General features: G+C 41.1%; 1 protein-coding gene across 4 annotated transcripts in view; it reads left to right on the plus strand.

The window, feature by feature from the left end:
• Positions 1-498: 498 nt before the first annotated feature.
• Positions 499-26,922, plus strand: part of Cacna1d (calcium voltage-gated channel subunit alpha1 D) — a 324,259-nt gene continuing 297,835 nt past the window's right edge. For all 4 annotated transcript variants that reach the window (XM_076837232.1, XM_076837374.1, XM_076837154.1 and 1 more), the window contains exons 1-3: positions 499-565; positions 2,548-2,857; positions 6,770-6,875. In XM_076837232.1, coding sequence (XP_076693347.1) covers positions 499-565; positions 2,548-2,857; positions 6,770-6,875 — 483 coding nt within the window. The remainder of the gene's footprint in view (positions 566-2,547; positions 2,858-6,769; positions 6,876-26,922) is intronic.

Consider the following 26,922-nt stretch of genomic DNA (forward strand, 5'->3'; position numbering starts at 1 on the left):
GGGCGAGCGCCTCCGTCCCCGGATGTGAGCTCCTGCTGCCCGCGGTCCCGAGCCAGCGGCGGCGGGGGCGGCGGCGGCGGGCACCCGGCACCGCGGCAGGCGGACGGGCGGCATGGGGGGCGCTCCGAGCGGCCCCAGTGGCCGGGCCGGCATCACCGCGGCGTCCCTCCGCTAGAGGAAGGGACCAAGCCAATTCTCCTTTGCAGCAAAAAATTAAATGTATATATTATTAGGATAATATATACATCTGATTTTATTTTTTTAAAAAGTTTATTTTGCTCCATTTTTGAAAAAGAGGGAGCGTGGGTGGCGAGCGGTTTTTATAAATTATCCTTATTTTCTGTTATTTGTCCCTGTCCTCCCCACCCCCTGCTGAAGCGAGAATAAGGGCAGGGACCTCGGCTCCTACCTATCGGTAACCCCCTTACCCATCCCTCCCTCGCCCTGATGCCCAGCATAGTGCCCTGCACACAGTAGGCGCTCAATAAATGTTCGTGGATGATGATGATGATGATGATGAAAAAAATGCAGCATCAACGGCAGCAGCAAGCGGACCACGCGAACGGTGAGCAGTCAGAGCCTGGGCACCCGCTGCCAAATCTAATCCTTGTCATGGTCCTCCTCTTCCCACCCCCTCTTCCCCCCCACCCTCAATCTCCAGTGCTCTGGGTGGGTTGAGGGGGTTGGAGAGGATGCTTCTAGCTCGGTGTCATCTACATAGAAGGGGAAGATGCGTGACAGCCACTCGGTTCTCCCCTTCAGGCCCTGAATGTCAGAGTTAATTCTGCATTTGTGGGGTGGGGGCAGCTATTGAGAACGTAGACTACTGTGAAGCTGGAGGGGCGGTGAGTCGAGGTGATTCGGGTTCAGTGTCCTCGGGCTCAACTTTCCTCCAACGCCCTCGAGCAATGAAAGGAGGGAGGTTGTTAGTCTTCAGCTTGAGCCCCCTTTCCAGCCTCCTCTTGCCTTCCCCTCCTCCCTTGCCCCCTGATTGACTGGGAAGAAGGTCCTTAGTGGCATCCGGAAAATTCTAGGATTGCCCGGTTTCACCCTTCACTCAGTAGGTGAAGTGCACACCCCTACACTTGCAGAGAGGCCAGGTCTTGGAATCTGGGGGAAGGGGGTCGGAAGGAGCCAGTATTCCCGCTCCTTGTGCCTCCAGTGCACACGTTGGTAACCTAGCAATGCCTGGGGAGTCAATGCCCCTGTGGGGCTCCCCTCCTCAGTCTGGGTCCGGCACCACGTGCAGTTTCCACACGGACTGGGGTTGGGTCGAAGGGGGATGGAGCAACTCCTGGCCATACCCCATCTTTGGAGATCAGTGGCGGCCCCAACCCCAGTAGACTTGAAGCCTTTCCGGGTGAGCGCTCCTGAAGGGAAAGGCTTGGCAAGACTCATTTTGGGATCCGGTTGTCTGCTGTCCCCGGCTTTGCTCCCTTCTCAGGCTTGCAGGGCAGACAGATTTGTGCTTGCTTTGACTCTTAACAATAATTGGCTTTGCAAATGCTCATCCCTCTACCTCTGTAGTCTCTCTCACTTTGACTTCTGCCTCTGCTAGGAGGCTGTGGCCCAAGGCAGACAGGTGCCTGGGAGACCTGCCTGGGGATGGCCTGACCCCAAGTGGTGGGGGCTTTGCTCACAGAGGCCCTCTTTGGTTTCTGCCTTGTGTGCACCTGGATGTTAGTCTACACTGAAATGATTCTTGTTTAGGCCTTGAAGGCCCCCTGGCATAATCTAGCCTGTCTATCCTAGGTGTAGGTGTGCAGGCTGTCTGGATGTTGGCTTGGCTGCTGCTGCTGCAATTTAAAATGCAAAAAAAGCCCTAAAGATGTTTTCTGTTTTCCAAAGCTCCTGGAGGAAATGAGTCCCAAGTATCATGAATTTTCATTTTAAGGAAGTGTCAGTGCATAATCTAGATATCTGTTATAGGGCTTTTCGTATTGCCTTGTATCAGGTGAAGATTTTTTTACCATGCTGAAAAAATGGTTTTGTGGTGGTGGAAAGATGTTGGAGTAATACCCTGAAAATAATTAAGACTATTGAATTATTGGCACTGCCTTGTGTGTGTGTGTGTGTGTGTGTGTGTGTGTGTGAGAGAGAGAGAGGGGGGGGGGAGAGAGAGAGATGGTGGTAATTATTTTAGAGAAAAGCTGTTGTACATATCTGTTAACTTGTAAGAGATACATGGGTTTTCGAAGTCAGAAAAGATACAGAAAAAATGTGGCAATGACCTCAGTTTTTCAGAAGAAATGTACCAAAAGACTCCTTGCAAAGACATGGGTGTGGAATACTAACTTGATTCGGTGTGGTGCTTGCAAAGATTCTGTGTGACTGACACTTAGAGCAGAGCTCTTGGACTTTCTCACTGTTCTGCTTGACAAATCCTTGCTTCTAAAAAATAGGACATGAGATTCAAAACAGGAACATCAGAATGATTTATCCTCTTAATGTTGGTATACAACCTTTGTCTCCCCACCCCCTCACCACTGGATTCTCATGTTATTGTTTTTGTTTTGTTTTAATCGTTCTTTTTCTCCTTTTTCCCAGAGGCAAACTATGCAAGAGGCACCAGACTCCCTCTTTCTGGTGAAGGACCAACTTCTCAGCCGAATAGCTCCAAGCAAACTGTCCTGTCCTGGCAAGCTGCAATCGATGCTGCTAGACAGGCCAAGGCTGCCCAAACTATGAGCACCTCTGCACCCCCACCTGTAGGATCTCTTTCCCAAAGAAAACGTCAGCAATACGCCAAGAGCAAAAAACAGGGTAACTCGTCCAACAGCAGACCAGCCCGCGCCCTTTTCTGTTTATCACTGAATAACCCCATCCGAAGAGCCTGCATTAGTATAGTGGAATGGAAGTATCCTTTTTTTTTGGGGGGGGGAGATCTTTCTCATTTTCTCTTTTACTATCTGTTCTTTAAAAGGATTTGCTTTCTGAAATGACACAAAGCTGTAGCAGTCTGGAATGTGAAGCTGTGTATTAGGGGTTTCATGGTATATAACTTCCTGTCTCCTTAGGTTACAGAAGGATGGCTCTCTGGGTATATTTAGCCTACTGTCTGTGTGGGTGTGTGTTTAGTGGTGGGGGGAGGGAGTGAAGCCTAAAACTTCAAAGTGGTAGAGAGTTAAAATATGAAACTGATCTTTGGTCATTAGACACTACATGGTTAGTTTTAAATCCACCATAGTTTTGGGGCTGTGCTATACATTGAACCTATTGCAGATGAGGTACACTGATGAGAAAAAAAAATAAAGACTGAGACTGTACTAAGACTGTACTGGAAGTGACCTTTGGTGGAATCTTCTCATTTCTTATATTTGAAATTTCCTTCTGTAACTACAGTTAATGCTAAGGTTGCTTCAAGTTCTGACATTTGACGTTTCTAATTGTTCAGGTAACTGCAAATATGAACGTTTCTTTCATAGGGAGTGTTTTTGATATTTTTGGGCTATGAATGCTGTGATTTCCTGTAATTTCCTTTTTGACAAGTTCAAAAACAGTATTTGAAACGTGAGTGTGGGGAAGACTGTGCAGGGAGAGGTTTGTGAATGCCTGTTCTTCCTGAGCCTTGGAGAGTTATAGAACAGCCCTCTCCGTGGAGGAATTTGCAGTTGCTGTCTTTATAAAAAAATTCTGTCTATGTCCTTGGACTGAAGTTACATTTCTGGGCGTCTCCTTTGTATTTTTAAAACTGAGTTCCAAGTGCCCAGTGATGGTTGTCATGCTCTAGATCTTCGATGACTTATTGTGCTTCTGCCTGTTTATCCCCATCCCTGTACCTGGAGGCCAGACTCCAGTTATTGCCTTCCTTCAGAAAAAGTTGACTGGAATCTTCTCTTTGAACAAATGACTAATTAGTCAGATGATTTGTTGGTCTGGGAAAAGTAAAGCATTTTCTTTTCCCAGAAGAGTGTTTGGGGCTGATAGGTGCCTCAGAGCAGTTCCTAATGGTAGACAGGAGTGACAAAATTGAGCTTCCTTTACAAGGCCCAGAAAGATGGAGAGGATGTTGACAGCTGGCTAGGAAGTGGAGCTGAACCCCCTAATAATTTGAGTCCTAAGCCAGGCATTTATTTGTTTGCCCTTTGTCTTAGTTTACTATTTTCTCTGCTCCTGGACAGGAGTTAAAAATGAGGCAACTGTCTAAAAAGGTATTGGATAGAGCAGTTGAATGCATGGGTAGGATTTGAAAGGTTTTCATGTGCTTTTTCTTTTTAGAACAGATGTCTCTTCTCTCGAGTGAGTTATGATGTCTCTCACATTAGCTGGGGTTGTGTGCGTGCATTTTCTCTTTAAGTTCTTTTCTAGTCTGAGGACAGAACACTCATGTCAGGCCAGCAAGGAACTAGGTAAATTAGTGTGTGCCTCCATAGCCTCATTGGAGTCAAGGGTAGCAGTGCATTTGCCAGAAAGATCTCCTCCTCCTTAGATTGTCTTGATGTGACTCTGAGTAAGCAGAGACCTCTTGGTGAGGTCATTAATTTTATGTGGAGTGAGGTGGGAGACCCAATGCTGTTTCTCTTTATGCACAGTATTTTGTACATAACAATTTATGTGTATAAAGTGAATTCCTGGATCACGCTGCTGGCTCCCTTTCCCAAGTTGCCAGACATATGTATACAGGAAATAGGGCATGTGGCTTCTGGTTCAGGGAGAAACCTGCTTACAAGTGGGATGGTTGTAGAATAGGTAGATATTAAGTGATATGTGATCTATTTGTTTTGTCAAATGACAGTTTCCTTCCATTTTAGGGAGCTAGTTATAGAAATCCACCCTATGCCAGCTCTGTCAGGCCCTGCAAGCATTGGGGAAATGAGAGTCTTGTTTGTTTTTACAGATAGGCAGAGCAGAGTGTCCTGGACCTTGGGGGAGCAAAAGGTGTTCCTCTCATTAGAAGAAATTGTTAGGATCAGACCCCATCTACTTTGTGTGGCAGTGAGATAGTATCCACCAGTGTCTGGGGACTGAAATCAGACCAAGACAAAACAAAAAACACATTTTATATTTAGCCTTCCTGAACAGTTGAACATGTTAGTATTGCTCAGGTTTGCATGTTTATCATTTAGGTTAATCATTTGGGGATTTGGGAAAAGAAGGATGCTGGTATGAGGGCAGGGGAAGCACTAACTGTTTCTACAGAGAATAACTTTGGGGCAGTCAACTTTTTAAATTTCAGTGGGAAACCTGAAAAATGAAATGAGAATTCTGAAGTCTCCCCCTGCCCCACCCCAGTCCTGGGGATTGAATCCAGGAGTGCTCAGCTACTGAGCTACATGGTTGGTTCTTTTATTTTATTTTGAGACAGGGTCTTGCCAAATTGCCCATGCTGGTACTGGGGATTGAACCCAAGGCCTTGCAAATGGGAGGCAAATGCTCTATCACAGAGCTACAGTCTCAGCCCTCAGAAGTCTTCTTAAGGTGGACTGCCTTAAAGTTGGATCCCTGGATAAAAGATTTGTAACACTAGGTGAGTTAAGAGAATCAATATGAGTTAAAGCTAACGGTTTTAAAATAAACCCATCAAAGTTAGTAAGGGGATAATGTTATTCCTGTCCTTATTCCAATTAGCTATCAAAGCTCTTCAAGGGGCTGAGGTTTTATGAAACCCAAGAGATCTCCAGAGAGGTAAGGGATATTTATTTCTTACATCATTTTTTTTGATTTCCCAGAAGAGTATCAGGATGAATAGGGAAGAGTCTGTTGATAGCTTCAAATCTTTAGTACCTTGAGGGATTTAGTTAAACCATGGCCTTGCTTCTTGTGGGTGAATGTACAGGAACACTGTTGTAAAATCAAGCCCAGGAATCACAAATTAGGTTGGTGTTCCTAAAACCTCGAGTTTGAAATGGCTGAAAACCAAAAGAATAAAAACATCCATTTTTGGCAAATATCAAATTTGTATTGCCAGTTTTGACAATGTCTCTTAATAACACCGGCATGTTTTAGTAAGTATGTGTTCGAGGCTGATCTCAAAGAGATTCTTCAGAGAGACCTCCGAGATTTAAAATTGTTAAGGCCTATTTTTAAAGTGTCTGGTGCTGATTTCTTATGGCTTTTTAATTTAATTTGTTTATAAATTGGACACAGCAACAGCACATTATAAACTGAGCTCCGGTCCAGCTTTAATCTGAAACAGTTATAGCTATCGATTACTCTAGAAGAGAAAGCAGAGGAGGGAGCTGGCGTGCTTATCACAGCATCTGAGGTACTGAAAGTCATGAGAGTCACAGGGAGAATGGAGAAGATTCCTAGTGGCTTTGTCCTCCCCAATCCAGATAGGAGATTTAGACTGACCCAGCCAGGAATAGCCCCTGAGAAAATGGCTCTAACACATGGAGGCAAGGATCTGTGGAAGAGATTTACACCATGATGGCTACTTTCTCTGTGTCTACAACAGCTGGGAATTTAGTAAGGCCCTCCTTGCTTTTTAAGCTCCAAGAAGCAGAAACCTGGTTCACACAATGCCCTAACTGGCTGTTCAATACTTTTAGGTTTTAATATACAGTGTACAGCAGAATAATGAATGTAGCATGATTCTTGAAACAGAAAGAGGACATGAAGAGGTCACTGGATAGGGTGACCTACTGTGAGATGACCTTCGATGATTATTTCTCTTGAAAACCTAGTAGTCACAGTAGTCAGTCAAAAAATGATTTGTGTTTTGTCATTTTCATTTTAAAAGTAATTCACATGTGTTATGATTGGGAGTGTGATTGTAGACATGGTTTATGTTTATGTAATGCATATGTACCTTAACAAAAATTTTCAGACCATTTGACATATTTATATTATTGGCTATTTTTGCCAATTGTGTGGCCTTAGCTATTTACATCCCATTCCCTGAAGATGATTCTAATTCAACAAATCATAACTTGGTAAGTGTCTTCAGAGTTCCTGCTTATCCTGGTGTACGGTTATCATTTGCTTCTGTACTTGAACTGGCAGTTGACTTTCTGGGTGATGGAAATTTACAACCATGGATGTGATGTTTCTTGAAGTTTTGCTACTATATTTTTTAAAAATATTTTTTAATTGTAGATGGACACAGTACTTTTATTTTATTTATTTATTTTTATGTGGTGCTGAGGATTGAACCCCGTGCCTCATATGTGCCATGCAAATGCTCTACCACTGAGCCACAACCCCAGTCTCTTGGTTTTGTTTTAATCTCTATTCTCACGTTTATATTGAATGAAAGTGTTTAAAGTCATGAATCTTGTATAAATAGATATGGAACATTTTGCAGAGGAGATGTGTAGAAGATTTTAAAATGACTTTCTCTCTCTGCCTAGAGATTTGCTTTCTACCATGCTCTTCCTGATAATATTAGTTTTCTCTCCCTCTCTCTTTTTTTAAAATCCAGTGTTGTTTGGGAATGGTGGGTACTTTGTTCAGTTTTTCTGGTAAGTAGAAAAATGTCACAGATCTTGTATAAATCTATACAAAGCATAATTTGGAGAATAAAACAGTATAGTATTGATATTTCTACTTCAACTACTATGAAATGTCCCAAGGTAAAATGAGTTTATGGTTAAACACCAGTATCCTTCTATATACTTTATTGCCCTCTTAAAGATTTATAGTGTACATTAGCTGAGTAAAAGTTCTGGGAAGTTCCACAGTTAAAAAATAGGTTTCGTTTTGTTTAATTCAGCTAGTCCCTGAAAATAATTGGTTATGGATTCTTTAAATTTTTTTTTTGGCAGAAGACTTTAATGTCATGGAACCACTGTTCCTTGGGACTTCCTTTGGGAAAAGTTGATATAATTTAAAAAAAAAAAAAAGCACTAAGGAGCACTAGACTGAGACTAGGAGCTTGTCCCACTCAACTGTCAGGGAGTTATATTCTGGAGCATTTCTCATACCCTTTTTGCATTGCTCCTCCCCCACCTGGCAATTAAGGGGATTGGCTAAGAAGATCACTAGGATTGTTTTTACTTCTGACATTCTGTAGTCTTTCTTTGATGATTCAGAAGCCATATCAGGATTTTTCTGGGGTTGCAGCATTCCTTCTTGCAAGAAGCAGTTCCTGATAATTGGAGACCAAGTGGATGAAGGAGGGAATGGCAAACTTTCTCTTCGGCTTTCACCTTTTCCAGCTAGTTGCACTTGGTTTTGGATTCTTGTGTTGACTCTGTATTTGAACAGGGCTGGATGTTCTTAAGTGAGCGAGTACTGAAAAGGCAAACACAGGATGCTGTTCCTAGTCAGGGAGAGCTCTGCTGGCTTCAAAAAATAGTGAAATTATACTCTTGTGAATTTAGCCTTAATCATTTATGGTACAGGATTTCTTGTTATATTTAAAGTGTTAGAGGCTGGGGATGTAGGTTGGTGGTGGAGCACTTCATGAGTACCATAACAATAAAGAAAATCAGTTGGGCATATTTCAGATGTAACATCATGTCTCTATGTATTTGGGTTTGGGTAGTTTGATTTCTAGAGAGTTTTCAAAAATTTTTGGATATTGCTGCTGAAAATACAACTGTGAATGGGAGTTGGATATACCTATGAACACTATGAGTATATATTTGTACTATGTTTGAGATTATTTGCATAATTTGGGGTATTTTAAATGGCTTTTGATTTGGTTGTAGACATTTGACATTAAATGATCATTTCAAAAGAAAAGCAGAAAGAGTGAAAAACTTCCCATCAATGGAGATGGATCCTCGTAGTCTAGGCCACAGATGGTGTTAGCCCTGTTACCAAATTTAACAACGTGGATGGTGACCCAGTTTGTTGCTTTTTGTAGCTCAAGAGAACATGATTAAACAAACTTAGAAAATAAATACCTTTCAGAAAGGCAGATTAATTTAGATCAATGGAATAATTAATGTAGCTGCATGTGTAAGCCAATTAATATTCTGATTTTTTTTTCCCAGAGAAATCCAGGGCATTAATATAAATGCTGTCAGACCATTTAGATTTCTCATTTAAGAAGTGATGGAATAAAGTATATGAAATGGATAAATCTCTCTTCTCCTTTGCAGCTCCGCCCAGTGGATCTTTTCTTTATAATTCTTAAACTCTGGATTTGTTCTTAGGGTAGGTGAGCAGTGTGTTAGTTTGGCAGGCCTTTTGAAATACCAGCATATATTTTGACCTCTTTACTGAGTGTTCTGAAACTTGTGGTGTTAAAGTTTCTGACTGCTTTCACTTGTATGGTCACATGGCCAGATAAGTTTCTGTACTGCCTGACTCTTTAAATATTTCCTTTCCTACTGTGGGAAGGGAGGCTCTTTGTGGATTTCCCCCTGACTCTGAACAAGGTCCCATGCCATGTCTGTCCTCCCACCAGGGAGCTAGTTCTTTTTTTTTAATACATTTGACCCAATTTGTACCCAAGTGATTGCTCTATTTTTGGGATCGGTTTAGAGACAGCTGAACAAAGCTTATTTTTCATCTGTAGTAAATACCTTTCATTTAATGTGAATGACAAAACAAAGGTCAGACGCTGACAAAGGTCGCAAAGCTGTGCATCTCAGGGAACTGGTGGATTTCCTTGCCTGTTAGCTCAGTGGGAATTGTGTATGACAAGCACTTAGAGTGACATTCAGGGCCCCTTTATGGCTGATGTTTCTGCCTATTTTAGGGCACTTGTAGTGATAGTATTACTTTAGTTGAATAAGAAATGTGGCCATTTCCATGAGCCCAGTGTATGTTTGGTCTGAGTGGTGCGTAACTCAGCTAGCTTTGGGGATTTGAAGACTACCTTGGGGGTAGTAAGTTTTCCCAGAGTTAGATTTTTCTTTTTTTAAATACAAACAGTCTAAGTTTCTATGCCGTTTTCCTTTGTGGACTCACAGGGACGAGTGGAGGCTGAAGCCATGGAAACAGTGCAGCTTACTCAGTTCCCACAGTCGTGGCCCTCCCAGTTAAGTCAGTAGCAGTTTTTCCTCATTTCTACTTAATGAAAACTGTACATCATTTTTTTTGTTTTGTTTTGTTTTCTTGTTGGTACAGAGGAGGGGAGCTTTTTCTGTATCTGGTGTCAGAGTAAGGATGATTACAAGTGATACTTCCCTGTCATGAGAAATGCTTTATTTTGCATTCCAGCCTTAAGTCCCTCATAAGTAAACTGATATTGTTTTCAGTCTGTGAAACCTCTTCCTGGTATTCTCCCTCCCCAGGCTGCCTCCCACTTCTGTTGTACAGAACTGCCTCAAATTAGAAATGTCCCAATTGAGGATCCCATATGTCATTTCAGACCTTCCTTGCTATCTGCTAATAATTGTACCCATCTCTAAACCAGTTCAGAGTAGCAGGAGGGTGGGGCCTCTCTGTGACTCATGCTTCTGTATCCCTTTGTCTAGCAAAGGGCCTGGATTATAATAGATGCTCAGTAGGTGCTTGTTAAGATGAACAAAATGTTTTACTAAGTCTTTGACCCCTTTCCTGCACCTTTCCTCATCTTATGTTGAGGCCTGGATTTTCATACTTTTAGTTTCTTGACATTTTGCCTCTGTTCAATCCACGTGCCTTCCACTTCCTCTTCATTCACATCAGTGTCAGACGTCTTGCTATAAGTGATCCTCAGGCTTCAGTGGCTAATTATTGCCCACCAAAGAAAGACCAGATCCCATGGCAGGGTCCAATTTGTTCTTGTACAACCCCACTCTTCTCCTTTACAGTCTCCCCTTTCCTATTTGTCCATCCAAAGTTCTTAAGTATCCCCTTTTCTACTTGTCCACCTCATAGCTTTTCTTCCACCGTTTTCTTCATCTGAGATGCTTCTTCCTCTCCATTACCTTTCTTCTTATATCACTGTCTTTAAGTTGCTTAATAATCTCAACTTATATCTCTTCAATGAGACCTTTTCTGATCCTGATCCAAAGGAACAAGTCTTATTTGAACCCCTCTCACAGCACTTTGCATGTAAAACCCCATACATTTCTGTTATTTATTTGCATATCTTTATCTTATCAAGCAAGCTCAGAATACAATTCAGAGCGAACCATTTTGAGTCCCTGACCCTGCTCAGCACAATAGTACACTGTAGATGTTCAGTCACTAAATGTTGTTGACTGCCAAATGAATAGGTCTTTCAGGAGATGTACCTTGCCCTTTCCTCTTCTTGAGCTAAAATTTAGAATTTTCTTGGATGGCAGGTCCTTCTGTGGACTCCTTAGAGGTCCTTTGCAGGTAGTGGGTAGGAAGTTGTTTCTTCCTGAATTTGGAATCTGTGATTCTTGTGTATCTCTGGCTGAAGGATCCCTCAGAGCTGGGTTTCAGAGTGAAGCAGTCACATTTTGGGCTCTGGTTACAGGGATCAGAGTAGCAAAGAGTCCTTCTGGTAAGCTGTGCTGGGCTATGGACACTTGTTAATGGAATTAGATGTCTTAAAGGGGCCAGGAATGCTCTGGGACAGTCTGCTGTGATTGCCTTCTCTTTATCACATCTGAGATCCTTATATATAGTGTTAAGTGGGCTTAAAAACCAAGCTCATCTGGGGTTGTGGCTCAGTAGTAGAACAGTTGCCTAGCATGTGTGAGGTAGTGAGTTCGATTCTCAGCACTGCATATAAATAAATGAATAAAATAAAGGTCTATGAACGTCTAAAAAATATTTATATATATAAAAAAAGCAAGCTCTTTGGATTTGCATAGTCATGATTTAGTTTCTCACCGTTTTGCACCAAATGGGGGTGTATTGTAATAGAGTACTTGAAACAATTTTGTAACCAGGCTCATTGGACTTTGCCTATAGGGTGTATATTAGTTCTGTGCTTCATTTATACTGTTTTTCCTCTATTGTGTTCTGCTTCAATTGAAATCTCTTATTTCTGTGTGCCTAGATTCTGTCTATTCTTCAAAACAGTTCATGTGCTACATCTTTGTTCAGATTTCTCTGATCCTTGGCTATTCCCTACCCCCATCTCTGATCCTTGACTCCTACCCCCATCTGCCTAAGTGCATATTTGCTTTCTTGCTGGACTCCCATGAGCATGGTAAACTCTTGTATTCATAGATATTGTCCCCTTTCTATCTTGTTCTACAAGTATTATGGGAAGTGGCTCAGGTGTGGTGGTTCTAGACATGTGTTTTGGGATTTGACAGCCAGCTGTTTGGCTGATTAGTCTAGTGACTTTGGAAGAAACTAAATGAGTTTCTAGAGGTTTCTGATTCCAGTCTGTAGCTTTATGAACTTATCTCTGCAGCTGGCACACAGTAGGCACATCAGGAAATGTATGTGGAATAAATGAATAGAGAATGGCCACACAAGGGATCTACAGTACATCCTTATAGATCACTAGTTAATTTTCAACAATTGGCTAATGATTAATGGTTGCCTGAGAGACTGACTTTCATTGTCCAATATTAATGAAATCACAGGAAACACCTGTCAGGCTTCACCTTTAATTTCAGGATTGTAAATTTTTTGGCAAATTCAATCCTTTATATTTGAAGCAGGAGAGAAAGAAGAAGAGTACTTCTTGATACTTTTAAAAAAATTATTTTATACTTTTTGAATCCTGTCACAACCTGGCTTTTGTGTTCAGTATATGTTCATTAGCAACATTGTGAATAATTCTTTGCCGGATATAAATACCAAGCTTCATTTAAATATAGGTGGAGGAAGAGCCACAGAATGCCCAGAAGGACTTGTGGCACAAAACTTTTCTCAAAGCTGGCTCCTAATATCAAAATGTGAACCAGTTTATCTTTTTTTTTTGTTGTTGCTTTACCTCATTTCGATAAAGAACAGATTGCCTAGATTGATCTTTTGTTGAATAGATATTACTTTGATTATTGATGATTTTTCAGAAATAAAATCCATCTCTTAAAGAATTCAGATTTACTACTATTACAGTTCCTTGAGAAGAATTCTAGTTGTGTCCTTACTTGTTTGGATTGTTTGTTAGTTAAAAAGTGAATTTAATTGTTGTATAGTCAGACTTGATGCAGGAACTCTCCCTGCTCAAACACTTTAACCAATAAGATTGTATTAAAGTGAAGTCATTTAGGCATACTAGAATATTAGCCAGAACCCTTTGGGTTATTGGTTGCAGAAACTCACTCAAATTGGCTTAGCTGAAAGAAAAAATGTATATGTGTGTGCTTGTAGGGCTTTCTTTCTTCTTTTATGGTGCTAAAGATGTTACCCAGGGCTTTGGACATGGTAGACATGTCAAACCATTTTTGTACTACTACTGAGTACAAAAATATGGGTTTTTGTTTGCAGTTTATTAAATTAATTAACTGAAAAGTCCAGGGAATAGAAATCGCATCAGACACAGCTGGAAAGGAGGCATCAGGATTCTCCCTCTGCACCTCACCCCTCAGGTTTCTGAGGCCAGATTCTGACTGTCCAATAGCTCTGCCTCACATGCTGCCTTAAATGTGCATTTTTCAATTCTCATTTTGGGAGAGATCGCAAGGAGATGCATTCTTTTTTTAACCTTACTCAAGTTTAATATTTTAAGATTGTGTGACTTTGTAATATATACAGACACATATGTTCTCTAACCCCAGTTATAAGTTTTCCTTAATGAAAAGGCAGCAACAACATTTCCCCATCAGTGTTTATTTAATTTTTAATTTTCTGCAAAATTAAATATGAGAAGTATCTGAAACAGAAGGTGCAAAACTTTGGGAAAAGTTTTATGCCACAAGTCCATCTACTCTGGGCATTTTGTGGCTCTCCCTCAACCAATCTTTAAATGAAACTTGAGACTCACCCACCTGAAAAGAATCATTCACAATGTAGCTAATGTACAATACTAAACACAAAAGCCAGCTTGTGACAAGATTCAAAAAAATTGCAGAGGCTATAGAATTCTGGTGGTTGGTTACATAGCGTGCCATGCACAGTGTTATGGTTGAGTGGATGGATGTGCCATAGGAAGAGATGTTGGTATTATATTTCTGGCCCTGTGGGGGCAGGGTCATAACAGGGGTTAGTTCATCTAGTAATGTATATTAGCACCCCCACTTCTGCCTTTTGCTGTGCACAGTCTCCTGAAGTACTCTGCCATCAGCAGTTACAGAGTGTGTCCCCAAAGTCCTGTTCTGTTCCTGTGACAGGAATAAGGAAAGGGCTGAAGGGTGTTTCCCTTTTTAATTCAAATGAGATTAGTGTTCTTCCAGCTGGGGTTCTGGTGGGCAGTAAGGGTGTTTGGTAGGACTGGGAAAGCTGAAAATGGCCCATCAAAAGGAAAAAACCAGAAAGATTGAAGGTGGGGACAAAGAAGGAACCGCTTAAAGTGATCAGTCAGCTACAGGGCCTGTGTGTGTGTGTGTGTGTGTGTGCGCGCGCGCTCGTGCACATGTGTGTTTATGGTTGAGGGAGAAAGTTGGGGTGGTTATTGACACAGACAGGATGAAGCCTGATTGATCTACAAGGATGAAGAAGGGACCCAAGCATGACCCAGGCTGGGGGAAAAAAAAAACTTTCTTCTTCTCCAGAATCTCAAAGCAGTTATTTCTGCAAATTTTTTTTCCTCCTTCCTGCAGGCCAAGTGGTAATTTTAGAACTCCTAGGACATCTGTTGAAATTATTGAAGGAGTGAACATAAGGGTCAGGTTAGAGGGAGTTGAAGGGTGACAGAAGGAAGGGAAGGCAGGTGCAGACTTCTCAGAGGTAGTATGGTAGGACACTAGCTGGCCAGGGCTGACCCTGCAGGAGCCCAGCTTGGAAGGAGGAAGGAGGTGGCCTTCCATAGCTTGGGGATTCACTGAGTTGGGCAAGAGGCTCATGCTCTTCTGCCTCAGTCATCCTCTTCCCTCTGTAATCAGCTCCAGAGAGCCCCCTGCCTGCTATACTGTGTCCACGGGGAAGTCTAGCACAATGCAGACTCCCAGATATTTTTGTAGAGCTGTAAGGACACTTACTTATAAGAAATGAAATTGAGGCACCCTTTATTCAATAGATATGGAGACCTATTGTGCAGAACACACCTACTCTGTGTTCCTGACTGCTAGCCCATTTGGATATGGCTCCCCTTGTTGCTGCTGCCTTTTCATTAAGGAAAACTGGGGTTAGAGAACATATGTGTCTGTATATAGGTCTCATATTTTACATTCTTAACATAAACCATCAATTAAAAATTTACACAAGCTAGGTATAGTGGTGCATGCCTGTAATCCCAGTGACTTGGGAGGCTGAGACAGGAGAATTGAATGTTTAAGTACAGCCTCAGCAATGTAGCAAGTCCCTGTCTCAAAATAAAAAAATAGAAATGGCTTGAAATATATCTCAGTGGTCAAGTATCCCTGGGTTCAATCCCCAATACAAAAAAAAAATTCACACAAATAATATCTGAATTCATAATGGTGGGATTCGTTATGTATTTGTAAATAAACACAATATAACAATATAATTTGACCAGTATCTTTCCTCAGTATTTTCCCCTTCCCATTTTCTCCCTCTCTCTTGTCCCTTTCTTGTACCTACTGAGCTCCCTTTGATTTTCATGAGACCCCCCCTTTTTCCTCTTTTGCTTCCACATATGAAAGCTTACAGTCCTTGATCTTCTGAGTTTGACTTAATTTGCTTAACACATTTACCCAAATCATTCTAATTACAGTAATCAGTAAGCCTTCAGAATTGTTTTTTGTTATGTGTATATGCATGGATGTGTGTGTGTGTGTGTGTGTGTGTGTGTATATGTGTGTGTATACATATAAACATATATATTACATACATATACTGTGCATTTGAAATATGTAGTTTGAGTATTTTAAACTTCACTTAAGTGGGACCACAGGGCATGTATTATACAGCATCCTTTTTTTTTTCCACTTAATATGTCTTTTAAATCTTGCCATATCTGATGCAAAAATCAAACAATTTCTTTGTTGCTGTAAAAATATTCCATGTACAAACAAACCACAATTTGATTAATTGTTCTCTTTCTATGAACCTTAGATTAGCTTCAAACGTTTTGCTATCTTGAACACTGTTTTATTAAATAACTTTTCATGTTCTTCTTCATGTCCAAAGTAGACATTTCTCTGAAATAACTACTTAAAAGTCAACTCTCTGGGTTAGCAGGTACTTGTATTTTTTTTTTTTTTAAGAGAGAGAAAGAGAGAGAGAATTTTTTAATATTTATTTTTTAGTTATCGGCGGACACAACATCTTTGTTTGTACGTGGTGCTGAGAATTGAACCCGGGCCGCACGCATGCCAGGCGAGCGCGCTACCACTTGAGCCACATCCCCAGCCCTTGTATTTTTAATTTCCATATTCACTGCCACATTGTTCTTGACTAATTCTGTATCAGTTTTACTCCCACATCCACTACATCTCATTTCACTCTGATGAGTGATCTCATTTGTTCTGTATTTTAGGAATAAAAAGGACTTTTGGGGTATAGTATAGCCTCTCTCTTAGTTGTTAATGAGCACCCCCAACTATCTGGTTAGAGAAGAAAGTCTGTGAACCCAGGCATTAAATTTTTGTAATTGTTTTTTGAACCAGTGACCCAAATGAAAGGCACTAGAACTTTTTTTTTTTTTACTTGCTTTGAGAGCCATGAACTTGGATGCTGTAGAACTTTCAAGTGAAATTTTTATTGTAGGCAGTTACTAGGTGAATAAGTTTCTAGTGTAAAAACTGGGTCTTAGTTTGGGAATGTTTGCTTTCTATATTTTGGTTTTGAGATGGATACTGTCTTTTTGTCCCTTTACATAGAGGAAAAAAAAATCCAAGCTGGTAATTTCTGATATCCCATGTTATTTGAATATTAACAAATTTACTTTTCATACACGTTCATTATTATTCTTATGGTCTCTATATAAAGTTAATCCCCCTTCTGCTTCCAAAAGTTCTGAGGTGGGTTAGAAAGTAGAATTTGATGAAAAATTAGGCAATTGGGAATTGAAACAAAGTAGACTTGCCAAGGCTCTTGCTAACATTTGACACTCCACTGACCTTTAGGGCTTCCAGCAGAGGCAGGAAAAGAGGACATCCATGAGGCTTTTATCCTCTCAACAAAGGCAAGCAGCCGCTTGCATTCAAAGAAGCACTTTCTAGGAACCAAACCCAAGGAGGAATCTCCAGCATGGGTCCTTGTACAGTGTAAGGTACATTGTTGGAGCACCGCAAGGCATGGTTCTGCCGTGCTTTTGTAAGAGTCAGAAATGCTGTGTTAGCAGATGTTCCCTGCACTTTTTTTTTCTTTCTAAATGGCTAGGGTAAACATTAAAGTATGGTAAGAACGAAAGCATTTCTATTTTCGAAAACAACTTTGCTTTTTATTATATAAGTTAATAGGACTAAAGCTGGGAAGATTAAAAATGAACATTTTCTCATAGCTAACATTAAATTACTCATTGAAGTACTTTTTGAGCATTTATTATCTGTAAAATATAGTTCATTAGACACATTAGAACACTATGCTAACTTGGTTCAAGTCAGAACGCAAAGAGATAGTATATATTAATGTGGAGAACCCTTCCTTTCCCCTCCAAAAAAATTTTTTTGAATAGGTGTGGTTTCATTATTTTAATCCAATCTCAGGAATTGACCGGTATTATTAAAAGAACACATCCTTGATGGTTCTTCAGTAAAAAAAAAAAAATAACAATGAGGTATAATGAAACATTATTTATTATTTAGATGATTGCTTTTAAAGTATACAAAAACCAGCTGAAATGGGTAAAATCCTCCCCTTTTATACCAGTAATTAGCCTTTTGGTCCTTTTTTCATGATCATGCACAAGTGAACTTCTCTTTAGGCTTACACAAATTCTGAATTATTGAAATATAAAATAATGGTGAATCTGTGTAGAACTCTTCAGAATATTTATCTGGTGGAAAAGACATTAAAATGTTTAAAATTTAAAATTAAGAATAATATGGGAAAGTAAACACAACTAGCAAAATTTGGTAAGAGAGGTGTTTTTGTAGAAAGCTATGGTCTGGTGTGGTCAAGGGTAGAGAAAGCTTTGGTATATTATATTGGCCAAACGAATTAAGCTAATTGATGCATTAAAGCCACGTGGGGCGATAGTAGGTTAGGTGCCCTGGTGTGGATTTACCCCAGTGTTGAAGCAGAGAAGTGATGAGGTTGAGATTGGAGAGGACCACAAAGGCTTCAGCTAGATTGTTTCTTTTTAGAACTGGCAGTGTGATTTACTCAGGGTCACGTGGTGAGAGAGGAGCTCAGGGAGGCCTTAACCCAGGACATCTGTTCCATTCTTTCTTCCCACTCAAGTAACAATTTGAAGCCTGTGGAAGCCATGCACTTTCCAAATAACTAAGGGCAGGACCTGAGAACAGCAGGGGTAAAAGTGACAAAAGATTGTCTTTCAAAGCAAGCTTAGGTCTTGAGTCAACTTTTATTAATTATCTCAAGTTTTTTTCTTTGTATGTCTTCCAAAAATGATAGTATTGATCACTTCTTCCTCCCCTATTTAAATTTATAAAATATCGTGTCACTTTCAAAATATTATTTGGTCATAATCTGTCTCATTGTTTTGCAGAAATGGTCTGGACACTGGCTAGTGGCTATTGTAGGGCAGGTGAGACTCAGCAGAGCTGGTTTGCAGGTGCAGAAGGTCTTTCCTCCTTATCTTATTTTCCCGTGGCTCACTGCCCTGTCTTTTTGCCCACAACTAGAGGCCCGGTGGTAACAGCCGATATAACTAGCTCATGGCTGATATTTACTCCATGAAGGAGATGTTGTTAAGACCTTCATTTTATAGGTGCTTGCATGAGGCTGCGCCATCCTGACGTGGTCAGGATGAGTCACACCTGGCCTTTTACTTTAAGTGTTTATACTCAAGCATGAGGCTCAGAAGGAAGTCAAGGCTCTTAGGCTGATGGTGCTTGAACACCTAGCAGCAGCAGCAGCAGCAGCAGCAGCAGCCGCCGCGCCGCAGCAGAAGCGGTAGTGGTAGCGGTGAGACCCCAGAGAGATAACAGCAGAGCCTTGTGGTGAGTCTCCCTGGGCAGGCGTCACGCTCCCAAGATTGGTTAGTGCTTGGGAACTGGTACAGAAACTTTTATTCTGCCTCATTCCCACCACACAGAGGCATTTCCAGTCTTGGGGCAGGAAAGGGGTTGTGGTTGAAGAGAAGGGCAGAGGTTTTTTAATGATCCTGTAACCTTCTGCCAACCTTCTCAATCATCAAATTAAAATGGGAATGACTAAAAGAGTTTAAATTTGGGCATCAGGCAGATTTTCTTGCATATTTAATTCCTTGAAAAGCATTGCTTTGTGAGTGGTAGATCCAGGAGCTCTTGCAGTTTTTTTTTCAGGGGTTTGCTGAATGCCGAGTGGTTGTACAGCATAAGCCAGTAACATCGTTGGTTGGTGCTAGAGTCAGACCTGGGCATAGTCCTCAGCCTTCCCTTTCGTGATGTGTGACAGGAGCAAGCTTCTTTTTCCTTCTGTGTCTGTTCCTTTCCTATGAAAGACATAATGCCGTGGCTAGAGGGGTTAGCCCAGAACCTGGCTCTTAGAAAGCACTGTGCTTCAAATCTCCACATTGGTCTTTGAGGTGGTCGTTGCTTGCTTCTACTTCACAGATGAAACTGAGGCTCCTGGAAGACTAACCATCTTGCTCCAGGATACCCAGTGAGGAGGTGGCAGGATCTCCAGCTGTATTAGGAATGTTTCCCGGATAGTTAACTGGAAGTGGGTTTGATTTCTAAAGCCATTCTGTGGAAAATATCCTCACCAGACTTAGCCAGTCCACTTGTCCCATTGATGAGCCTAATATAGTAGTGATCAGAGAGGGTGTTGGGTGGATCTAGTGAAGAAGTGACCTGGAAGTTCTAGACCTGGGCTGTGCATCTCCATTTAGATAATACAGGGATATTTTCCTAGGGTCACCAAGAAAAAGAAGGGGGCTAGTATAATGATCAGGATCTCATTCTGCCATAGCTGGGAAGCCTGAAGCCTCAGTCTACATAGTGATCCAGGGTGTTTAAAAAAAGAAATTAAATGCTTAACACTCTACCCTTGAGGTGTGCTGATATCTCTATATATTCTTTTTTTTTTTATATGGTTCTTTATTCTTTTTAGTTACGCATGACAGTAGAATGTATTTTGACATGTATACGCGGAGTATAACTTCCCATTCTTGTGGTTGTAAATGAGGTGGCACTTCCTTGGTTGTGTATTCATATATGAGCATAGGAAAGTTACATCTGATTCATTCTACTGCCTTTGCCATTCCCATCTATATACTCTTTTCTCAGCTATATTGGACCAGCTGTCCTTTGTTCTATGCTTGGCCCAGGTGGGAGCCCTGATCATCTCTGGATTTAAATGTTGCTTAGAAGTAAAAGAAAACAAGAGCTAGGGTGCAAAACAGTTGTCAGGGAATTCTGTCCTCAAAACTGTGTGATTCCTAGAATCAGAATGATGACAATAATCACTAATGTCTGAATGGATGTACACAGCCTACACAGTATTTGCTTCACTTTGGCTGATTTCATTTTCACAGTGATTTTGTGAGTGTTGCTCACATTTTACAGCTGAGGCTTGGGGCTGTGAAATGACTACCCAAGATCAAGAAGCCCAGTTAGAATATGGATAGCATGTGCTATTTTCCTGCCACCACGGACCTGGCCCCCACTCCAGTCATTCAGGTAGGAGACTTAGGCTTACAGATGGAATGTGCCTTGTTAAAACTAGGACTCACCAGAAACTGGGTGATTGGTCTTCTCTATTACCATGGTGCTTGACCTGCCTGTAAGATGTGAATGCTAATAGTAACCCTTGCCTTACATTGTTGAGAAGATTAAAAGTGATTTTTGTGTGGGAATCGCCAATGCTGTACCATTAATTTTCTTATACATAAATCTCACTTTCAGGCTTTTAAGACCTGCCCTGGTCACACTCCCTTACTTTTTTTGAGACAGCAGAGACTTAGTAGGAAGACAGATCTGGGTTTTGTGTCCCACTTTTAGTGCTGGAACTTAGTAAAATGGGGAAAATGACCCTTGTTTCACTTTTAGCTTAGGGTCTTTGTGAGAAGTAAATAATATTTGAGTCCTAGTTTACCAAAAGACTTTGGTTAATCAATTCAGGGGTCAAAGGTCGTTCCAGAGAGGCTCCCCCTACCCTCCTAGTGAAGTTCAGAGAGCTTGAGAGCTTGGCAATATCTAAGCATTGAGGGAATCTCTTCCTCTTTCCCCTTTGAAGTGCTCTAGGGCTTTAAAAAAAAAAAATCAGTCATGTCATGGACCATGCCTGTTAAATCCCTGTGATCTCCCCATAAGTATTTTTTCCCTTTGGACCTATTATTTTTCTCCTCCTTTTTGTTATTGAAGCCCAGACTATGACTGTGTAAAGAGGAACATACCCCTTCACTTTTTTTTTTTTTTTTTTTTCCAGTGAGGGGCATGTTCCTGCTCAGAACTAGGGTCTTGCTGGCAGGTGCCTGGTGGGGCAGTTGAGGGAATGGTAAGTGGTGCTGCAGCCTGCTGTTCTTGAGGTGCGGAGGTTAGCCTTTCTAAAAGACAAGCACCTCTGGGGTGTGGGGGTTGATATTCATGCCCCACTGATGTTCCCATGGGAGTGTGTTCCCCTCTGTGAAATGAACTAGTGGGGGCCTATGTAAGATGGCTTGCACCCTTTCATTGTAAGCACTAGAGTAAGCATTTTATACCCAATTTCTTCTCTGGGTTTGCCCCCCCCCACCCCCCAAAAAAGAAAAAAAAAAGCCATATAGTAACTAGCATTCCCAATTTATAGATGAGATAAGTGAAGCTCAGAGGAGTTAACTAACTGTGCTGAGGGAATCAACCCATAAGATCATAAACAGGGCCTGTAATTACTCCTTCCAGTGTTCCAGCATTGTGCCCAGCAGTGAGCATGAAGAATGTCCAGGAAAGAATGCCAAACTTGGAGTCAGGTGACTGGCTTTGAATTCCTGCTCTGTAACTTCACTTCTGTGTGACCTCCACTTTCTTCAGTGATCATAGAGAGTAGAAATTCCAGTGGGTTGTGTGTATGCAAATATTTTGTAATCAACCCAGCAGCACACACATGTAAAGCGTTACCCTTACTACCATCTGTCTCACCTTTCCCTCTGGTCCTTCCAGAAAGCAATGCAGGGTCCTGAGCCCCAGTTCCACTGTTTTCTCTCCATGGTGCCTGTCAGTGCTAGGCCTGAGCCCCAGGGAAGAAGAGTCACACCTGCCAGTGCAGCCACAGTGATGGTGGCGGGGGAGACGCTGAGGTTGCAGAAAGGAGGTGAGGTAGGGATAGGGAGGGACTGAAAGAGCCCATCATACCTGGAGCTTGATATGACCTTATTCTCCACCTTCCAGAAAGAGCTTGTTCAGGATTTCAAAGGCCATCTGTTATTTGAAGTCCTGATTATTCCTTGAACTCCTTGAGATTTGTGGAATTCTCTGTGTTTGTGAAATGCAAACCACAAACGATTTTGCCTAGTAATGGATAGGCTTGTGATCCAGCCAGGCCTTTAGGCAAGCCAGTGATATTTCCTGGTTTTAAGTGTGAACAGAGTATAGTAAATATCACATCTTCACTCTGTTCCTCAATCTGTCTTCATTTTGTCTGTGATGAAAGACCAAAGTAATGCACTTGGTCATGGCCTGAGGCTGGGTAGCCATCAGAGGCTGGAAGTTCTGATGTGTGGGTCTCCACTTTCTTGGGCTGTGAAAAGCACCTAGGCTTTTCTCTAGGTGGAATCAGCTGGTAGCACTGAAAAGACCAGCCCTGCGGCCGGGGCAAGGGAGCGGTCCTGTCCTCTAACCATGGACTTTATTGTGTTTGAGACTGTTTTCTTTTTTTTTTTTTGAATAAGAATGTGAACTTCTTGTGGGCAGGGACCCACTCTTCTCTTAAATTCTCCATGGTCCTTGGCATGGAGTGCTCAGTAAATGATTGGCCATTTAATGAAGTTTACTATTTACATGAAACACCCTGAGGTTGCTTTAATTGTTTCAACTATTTTTTTTTTATAAGAATAATTGAAACACAGCTGGGTTCAGTGGTGCATGCCTGTATTTCCCCCAAAATATAATATAACATATATTGAAAAATTTTTTTTTGTTTTTGTTTTTTGGTACTGGGGATTGAACCTGAGACACTGAGCTACATCCCCAGCCCTTTTTTTGTATTTTATTCAGAGACAGGGTCTCATTGAGTTCCTTAGGGCCTAAATTGCTGAGGCTGGCTTTAAACTTGTGATTCTCCTGCCTAAGCCTCCTGAGCTGCTGGGATTACAGGTGTTCACCACTGTGCTCAGCTGTGTTCTATTTTCTAAATAGGGGTCTGATGGTCTCTTGTTCCAATTTGGGAACAGAAAGTTGGAGATAGGCCCCCTTGTGGGGAGATTTATTGGTTAATGAAAACATCAGAACTTAAAAGACTAAAACATAGTGCTCCCTCAAAGTAGTCACTCCAGATGTTGCACCCTCGTCTAGTGGTGTTGAAACACTTGTTTTTCAGAATTGCTTTCAGAGCCAATTTCTGCTTTACGTTTTGCTTTGCTTCTGGCTAACAATGGGGGTGGTCCAGGCTTATTACTGACCAGTCTTTTCTCAGAGGAAACTCTTGGATTTGATTTTCTTTACAAATAACCATCTTCAAAGAACCAAGTCTTGTCTTCGAGGAGTAGAATGTGTCATGGGCTTTGAAGAAGGTCTTTGCTGCATTTTGAAAATGTTCTGAGGAATGGCAATAGGATCAGAATTATGTATCTAGTTTCCAAAGCTTACTACTTGGAAGGAAAAACTTATTTACATGATTCTGTTGTGTTTATTAAACAAAACAGCCTTACCACTTTTGCAGTCACACTTTTCTAAGTCTGCAGTCTTGTCTGGTCTAACATTCCCTCTGTGCCAAGAACTTTTGCACCTAGGCTTTTCTCTAGTCTTAGCCCCAGGGAAGTGGGAAAGTGAGATGTTTTATTCTTGGCCTGCACCTGGGTTTTAAAGGCCTTCCTTAGTCTGGGATAACTGTGATCCCAAAGAGTAAGGACTCAGTTATAGAGTTCGGCAGATTGGTGGTTCGTGCTGACCCCTGCCAGGGATTGGGGGTCCTCAGGAACCAATGTAATTGTGTCGTTCACAGCTGTTGTTTGGGTTATTTACAGAAATAGAATTACTTGAGTTGCCAGCAGGGCTCCTTGGGCTTGACTCAAGAATATGTAAGTTTCTGCATTTTTTTTCCCTTGCCTTAAAAAAATGCATTTTTGATACCAGAAAAGTTAGAGATTTAATCTTAGCTATAGCAGACAGAGTTCTACCCTTGCTGTGTGAGACAACAAAACTACTTTAAAAGGAGGCCTCTCTCTCATAAATTAAGCATCTTTGTTCTGTAGCCAGGCTCAGATGATAACTGCTGGTCCCAAAGCCTGCTGTACCTGGCTTTGGGACATAGGGTCAGAAGAGAACAGAATTAATTGAGTAGGGATTATTGCATGTTTATGCTTTTCTTTCCTTTTTTTTTTTTTAGTTATTGGAGGACACAACATCTTAGTTTGTATGTGGTGTTGAGGATCGAACCCAGGCCGCACGCATGCCAGGCAAGCGCGCTACCGCTTGAGCCACATCCCCAGCCCCTTCTTTCCTTTTTTTTAATACTTTTTTTTTTAGTTGTTGGTGGACCTTTATTTATATGTGGTGCTGAGAATTGAACCTAGTGCCTCCCGCATGCTACGCAAGCGCTTTACCACTGAACTACAACCCCAGCCCTCCTTTTTTTTTTTTTTTTTTGGTAATGGGGCTTGCTTGAACCCAAGGCCACCTGCATGCTAGGCAAGAGCTCTACCACTGATCCATATCCCCAGCTGATTCTACTTATTTTTTAAAAGCAGCATTATTGAAATATTCATATACCATACAACTCACTGGTTTAAGTCATACAATTCAGTGATTTTTATTCACAGTTGAGCAACCATCATCAAAAAACAACTTTGTAACATTTTTCTTTTCTTTTTATTTTTTTTAGTTGTAGTTGTACACACAATACCTTTATTTTATTTATTTATTTTTAATGTGGTGCTGAGGATCAAACCCAGCACCTCGCACTTGCTAGGCAAGTGTTCTACCACTGAGCCACAACCCCAGACCCAACTTTGTAACGTTTTTATCACCTTCAAATGAAATCCCATCAGCCATCACACCCCTTTCCATCTGATTCCCCTTGCTCCAGGCCTGCACAACCACCAATCTGCCTTCTATCCCTATGGATTTGCCTATTCTGGTTATTTTATATAAAGGGAATCAGACAATTGGTGGCCTTTTGAGTTTGACTTTGCCTACAATTTTCAAGTTTTATTCATGTTGTAGAATGTTTCAGTACTTCATTTCTTTTTATGGCTGTATAATCTTCCATCACTTGAATATGTCACACTTTATCCCTTCATTAAGTGATGGACATTTGAGTTTTTGAGATGCAGTCTTGCTAGGCTGATCTGGAACTCCCCAGCTCAAGCAAACCTCCCTCCTCAGTTTTTTTAAGTAGCTGCATCTGTAGATATGTGCCAGAATGCCCAGTTGTTTCCACTTTTGGCTATTAAAAAATAATGCTAAGAATATTCATATATAAGCCATTTGTGTGAATATATGTCTGATTCCCTTGGTATATATCTAGGAGTGAAATTGCTTGGTAATATAGTAACTTTAACATTTTGAGATACTGGAGTTTTCCAAAGAAGCTGTACTATTGTATGTTCCCATCAGCAATATATTAAAGTTATTTGGGAAACTTAAAAAAATTGGATAGGACTTTCAGGATTGCCTGTTCCAACTACCTTGTCTGATGGAAAGCACTGAGATTCCTACAGGAGTGTTCTTGCTCAAGGTCATCAACTAAAAAAAAAAAAAAAATTGGGACTGGAATTCAAATCTCTGTATTTTCCACCTTGGGCATGATCAGTTTCTATTCTGTTTCTGAAGCCAAGAGATGTGACTTGCAGAAATAGAGCTGAAAGATGCTCAAGAGGAGTGTGTTCCTTCTTAAAAAGGCTAATTCCAAAACGTGAATGAATTGACCTGCCCTTTGGACAAGGGGAGAGGTTGAAGATCTTTTTTTTTTTTTTTTATATTGGAAATTGAACCCAGTGGTGCTTTACCACTAAGCTGCATCCCTGCCCCTTTTTATTTATTTTGAGAAAAGGCCTCACTAAGTTGCCCAGACTGGTTTTGAACTTGATGATTTTTCTTCCTCAGCCTCTGGAGTTGCTAGGATTATAGGAGTGTACTACTGTTCCTGACTGAGATGCTGAAGAACTCTTGAGATTAGTTCTTTTGGCTTTTGGCGTCCACCCTTGCTGTGTGAGACATTGATACTACCTTAAAAAAGAGGCTCCTCTTTTAAGCATCTTTGACTAAACCCAGTGTTCTATAGTCAGTCTCAGACATTCACCATTGGTCACTGACACCTGGCATAGGGACCTAGAATTAATTGAGGGGTAGTTTTTAGGGGTAGTAGGTTATAAGAATTTTCAAGATGCTAACTAAGTGAGATGGGATGGGAGGTAGGAACACTTGAAAAACTGGGCAATCTGCAATAGTAACATGGGAGATTTTAGTCTGTCCTGCTTTAGTGACCTGTGTGGGATCACCTTTATATCAGGTGCATATAATCCTAAGGACTATCTGAGCCACTGATGTCAAGGTCACCAAAACTTCAGAAAGAATCTCAAAAGAAGTGCTTTATGTACAAGGATGTTATACCACACTTCAGTGATGGGAGACACTGGCTGTACCAAGCTAGAATAGTATAGACCAGAGATAAACCTAGAGAATGTGTCGGAGTAGGGAAGAGCTTCACTAAGGGTTACAGCAAATGAGTGGTAGTAAGACCTAGGTTAGAATTGAAGTCCTCTGGCACCTTGCCATATGCTTATTTCCAATTCAGGTGGTATGTCTTCATTTACACAAAGAACAATATTTTATATACACAAGTGAAAGGACTTCTTGGAGACATTGCTTGACTTAGATAATAATTTATTTAGTCTACTTTAGGCACTAGGTCCTGCCTTAAAAC

This window comes from Callospermophilus lateralis, chromosome 1 (genome assembly GCF_048772815.1).
Source record: "Callospermophilus lateralis isolate mCalLat2 chromosome 1, mCalLat2.hap1, whole genome shotgun sequence".
Lineage (NCBI taxonomy): Eukaryota > Metazoa > Chordata > Mammalia > Rodentia > Sciuridae > Callospermophilus > Callospermophilus lateralis.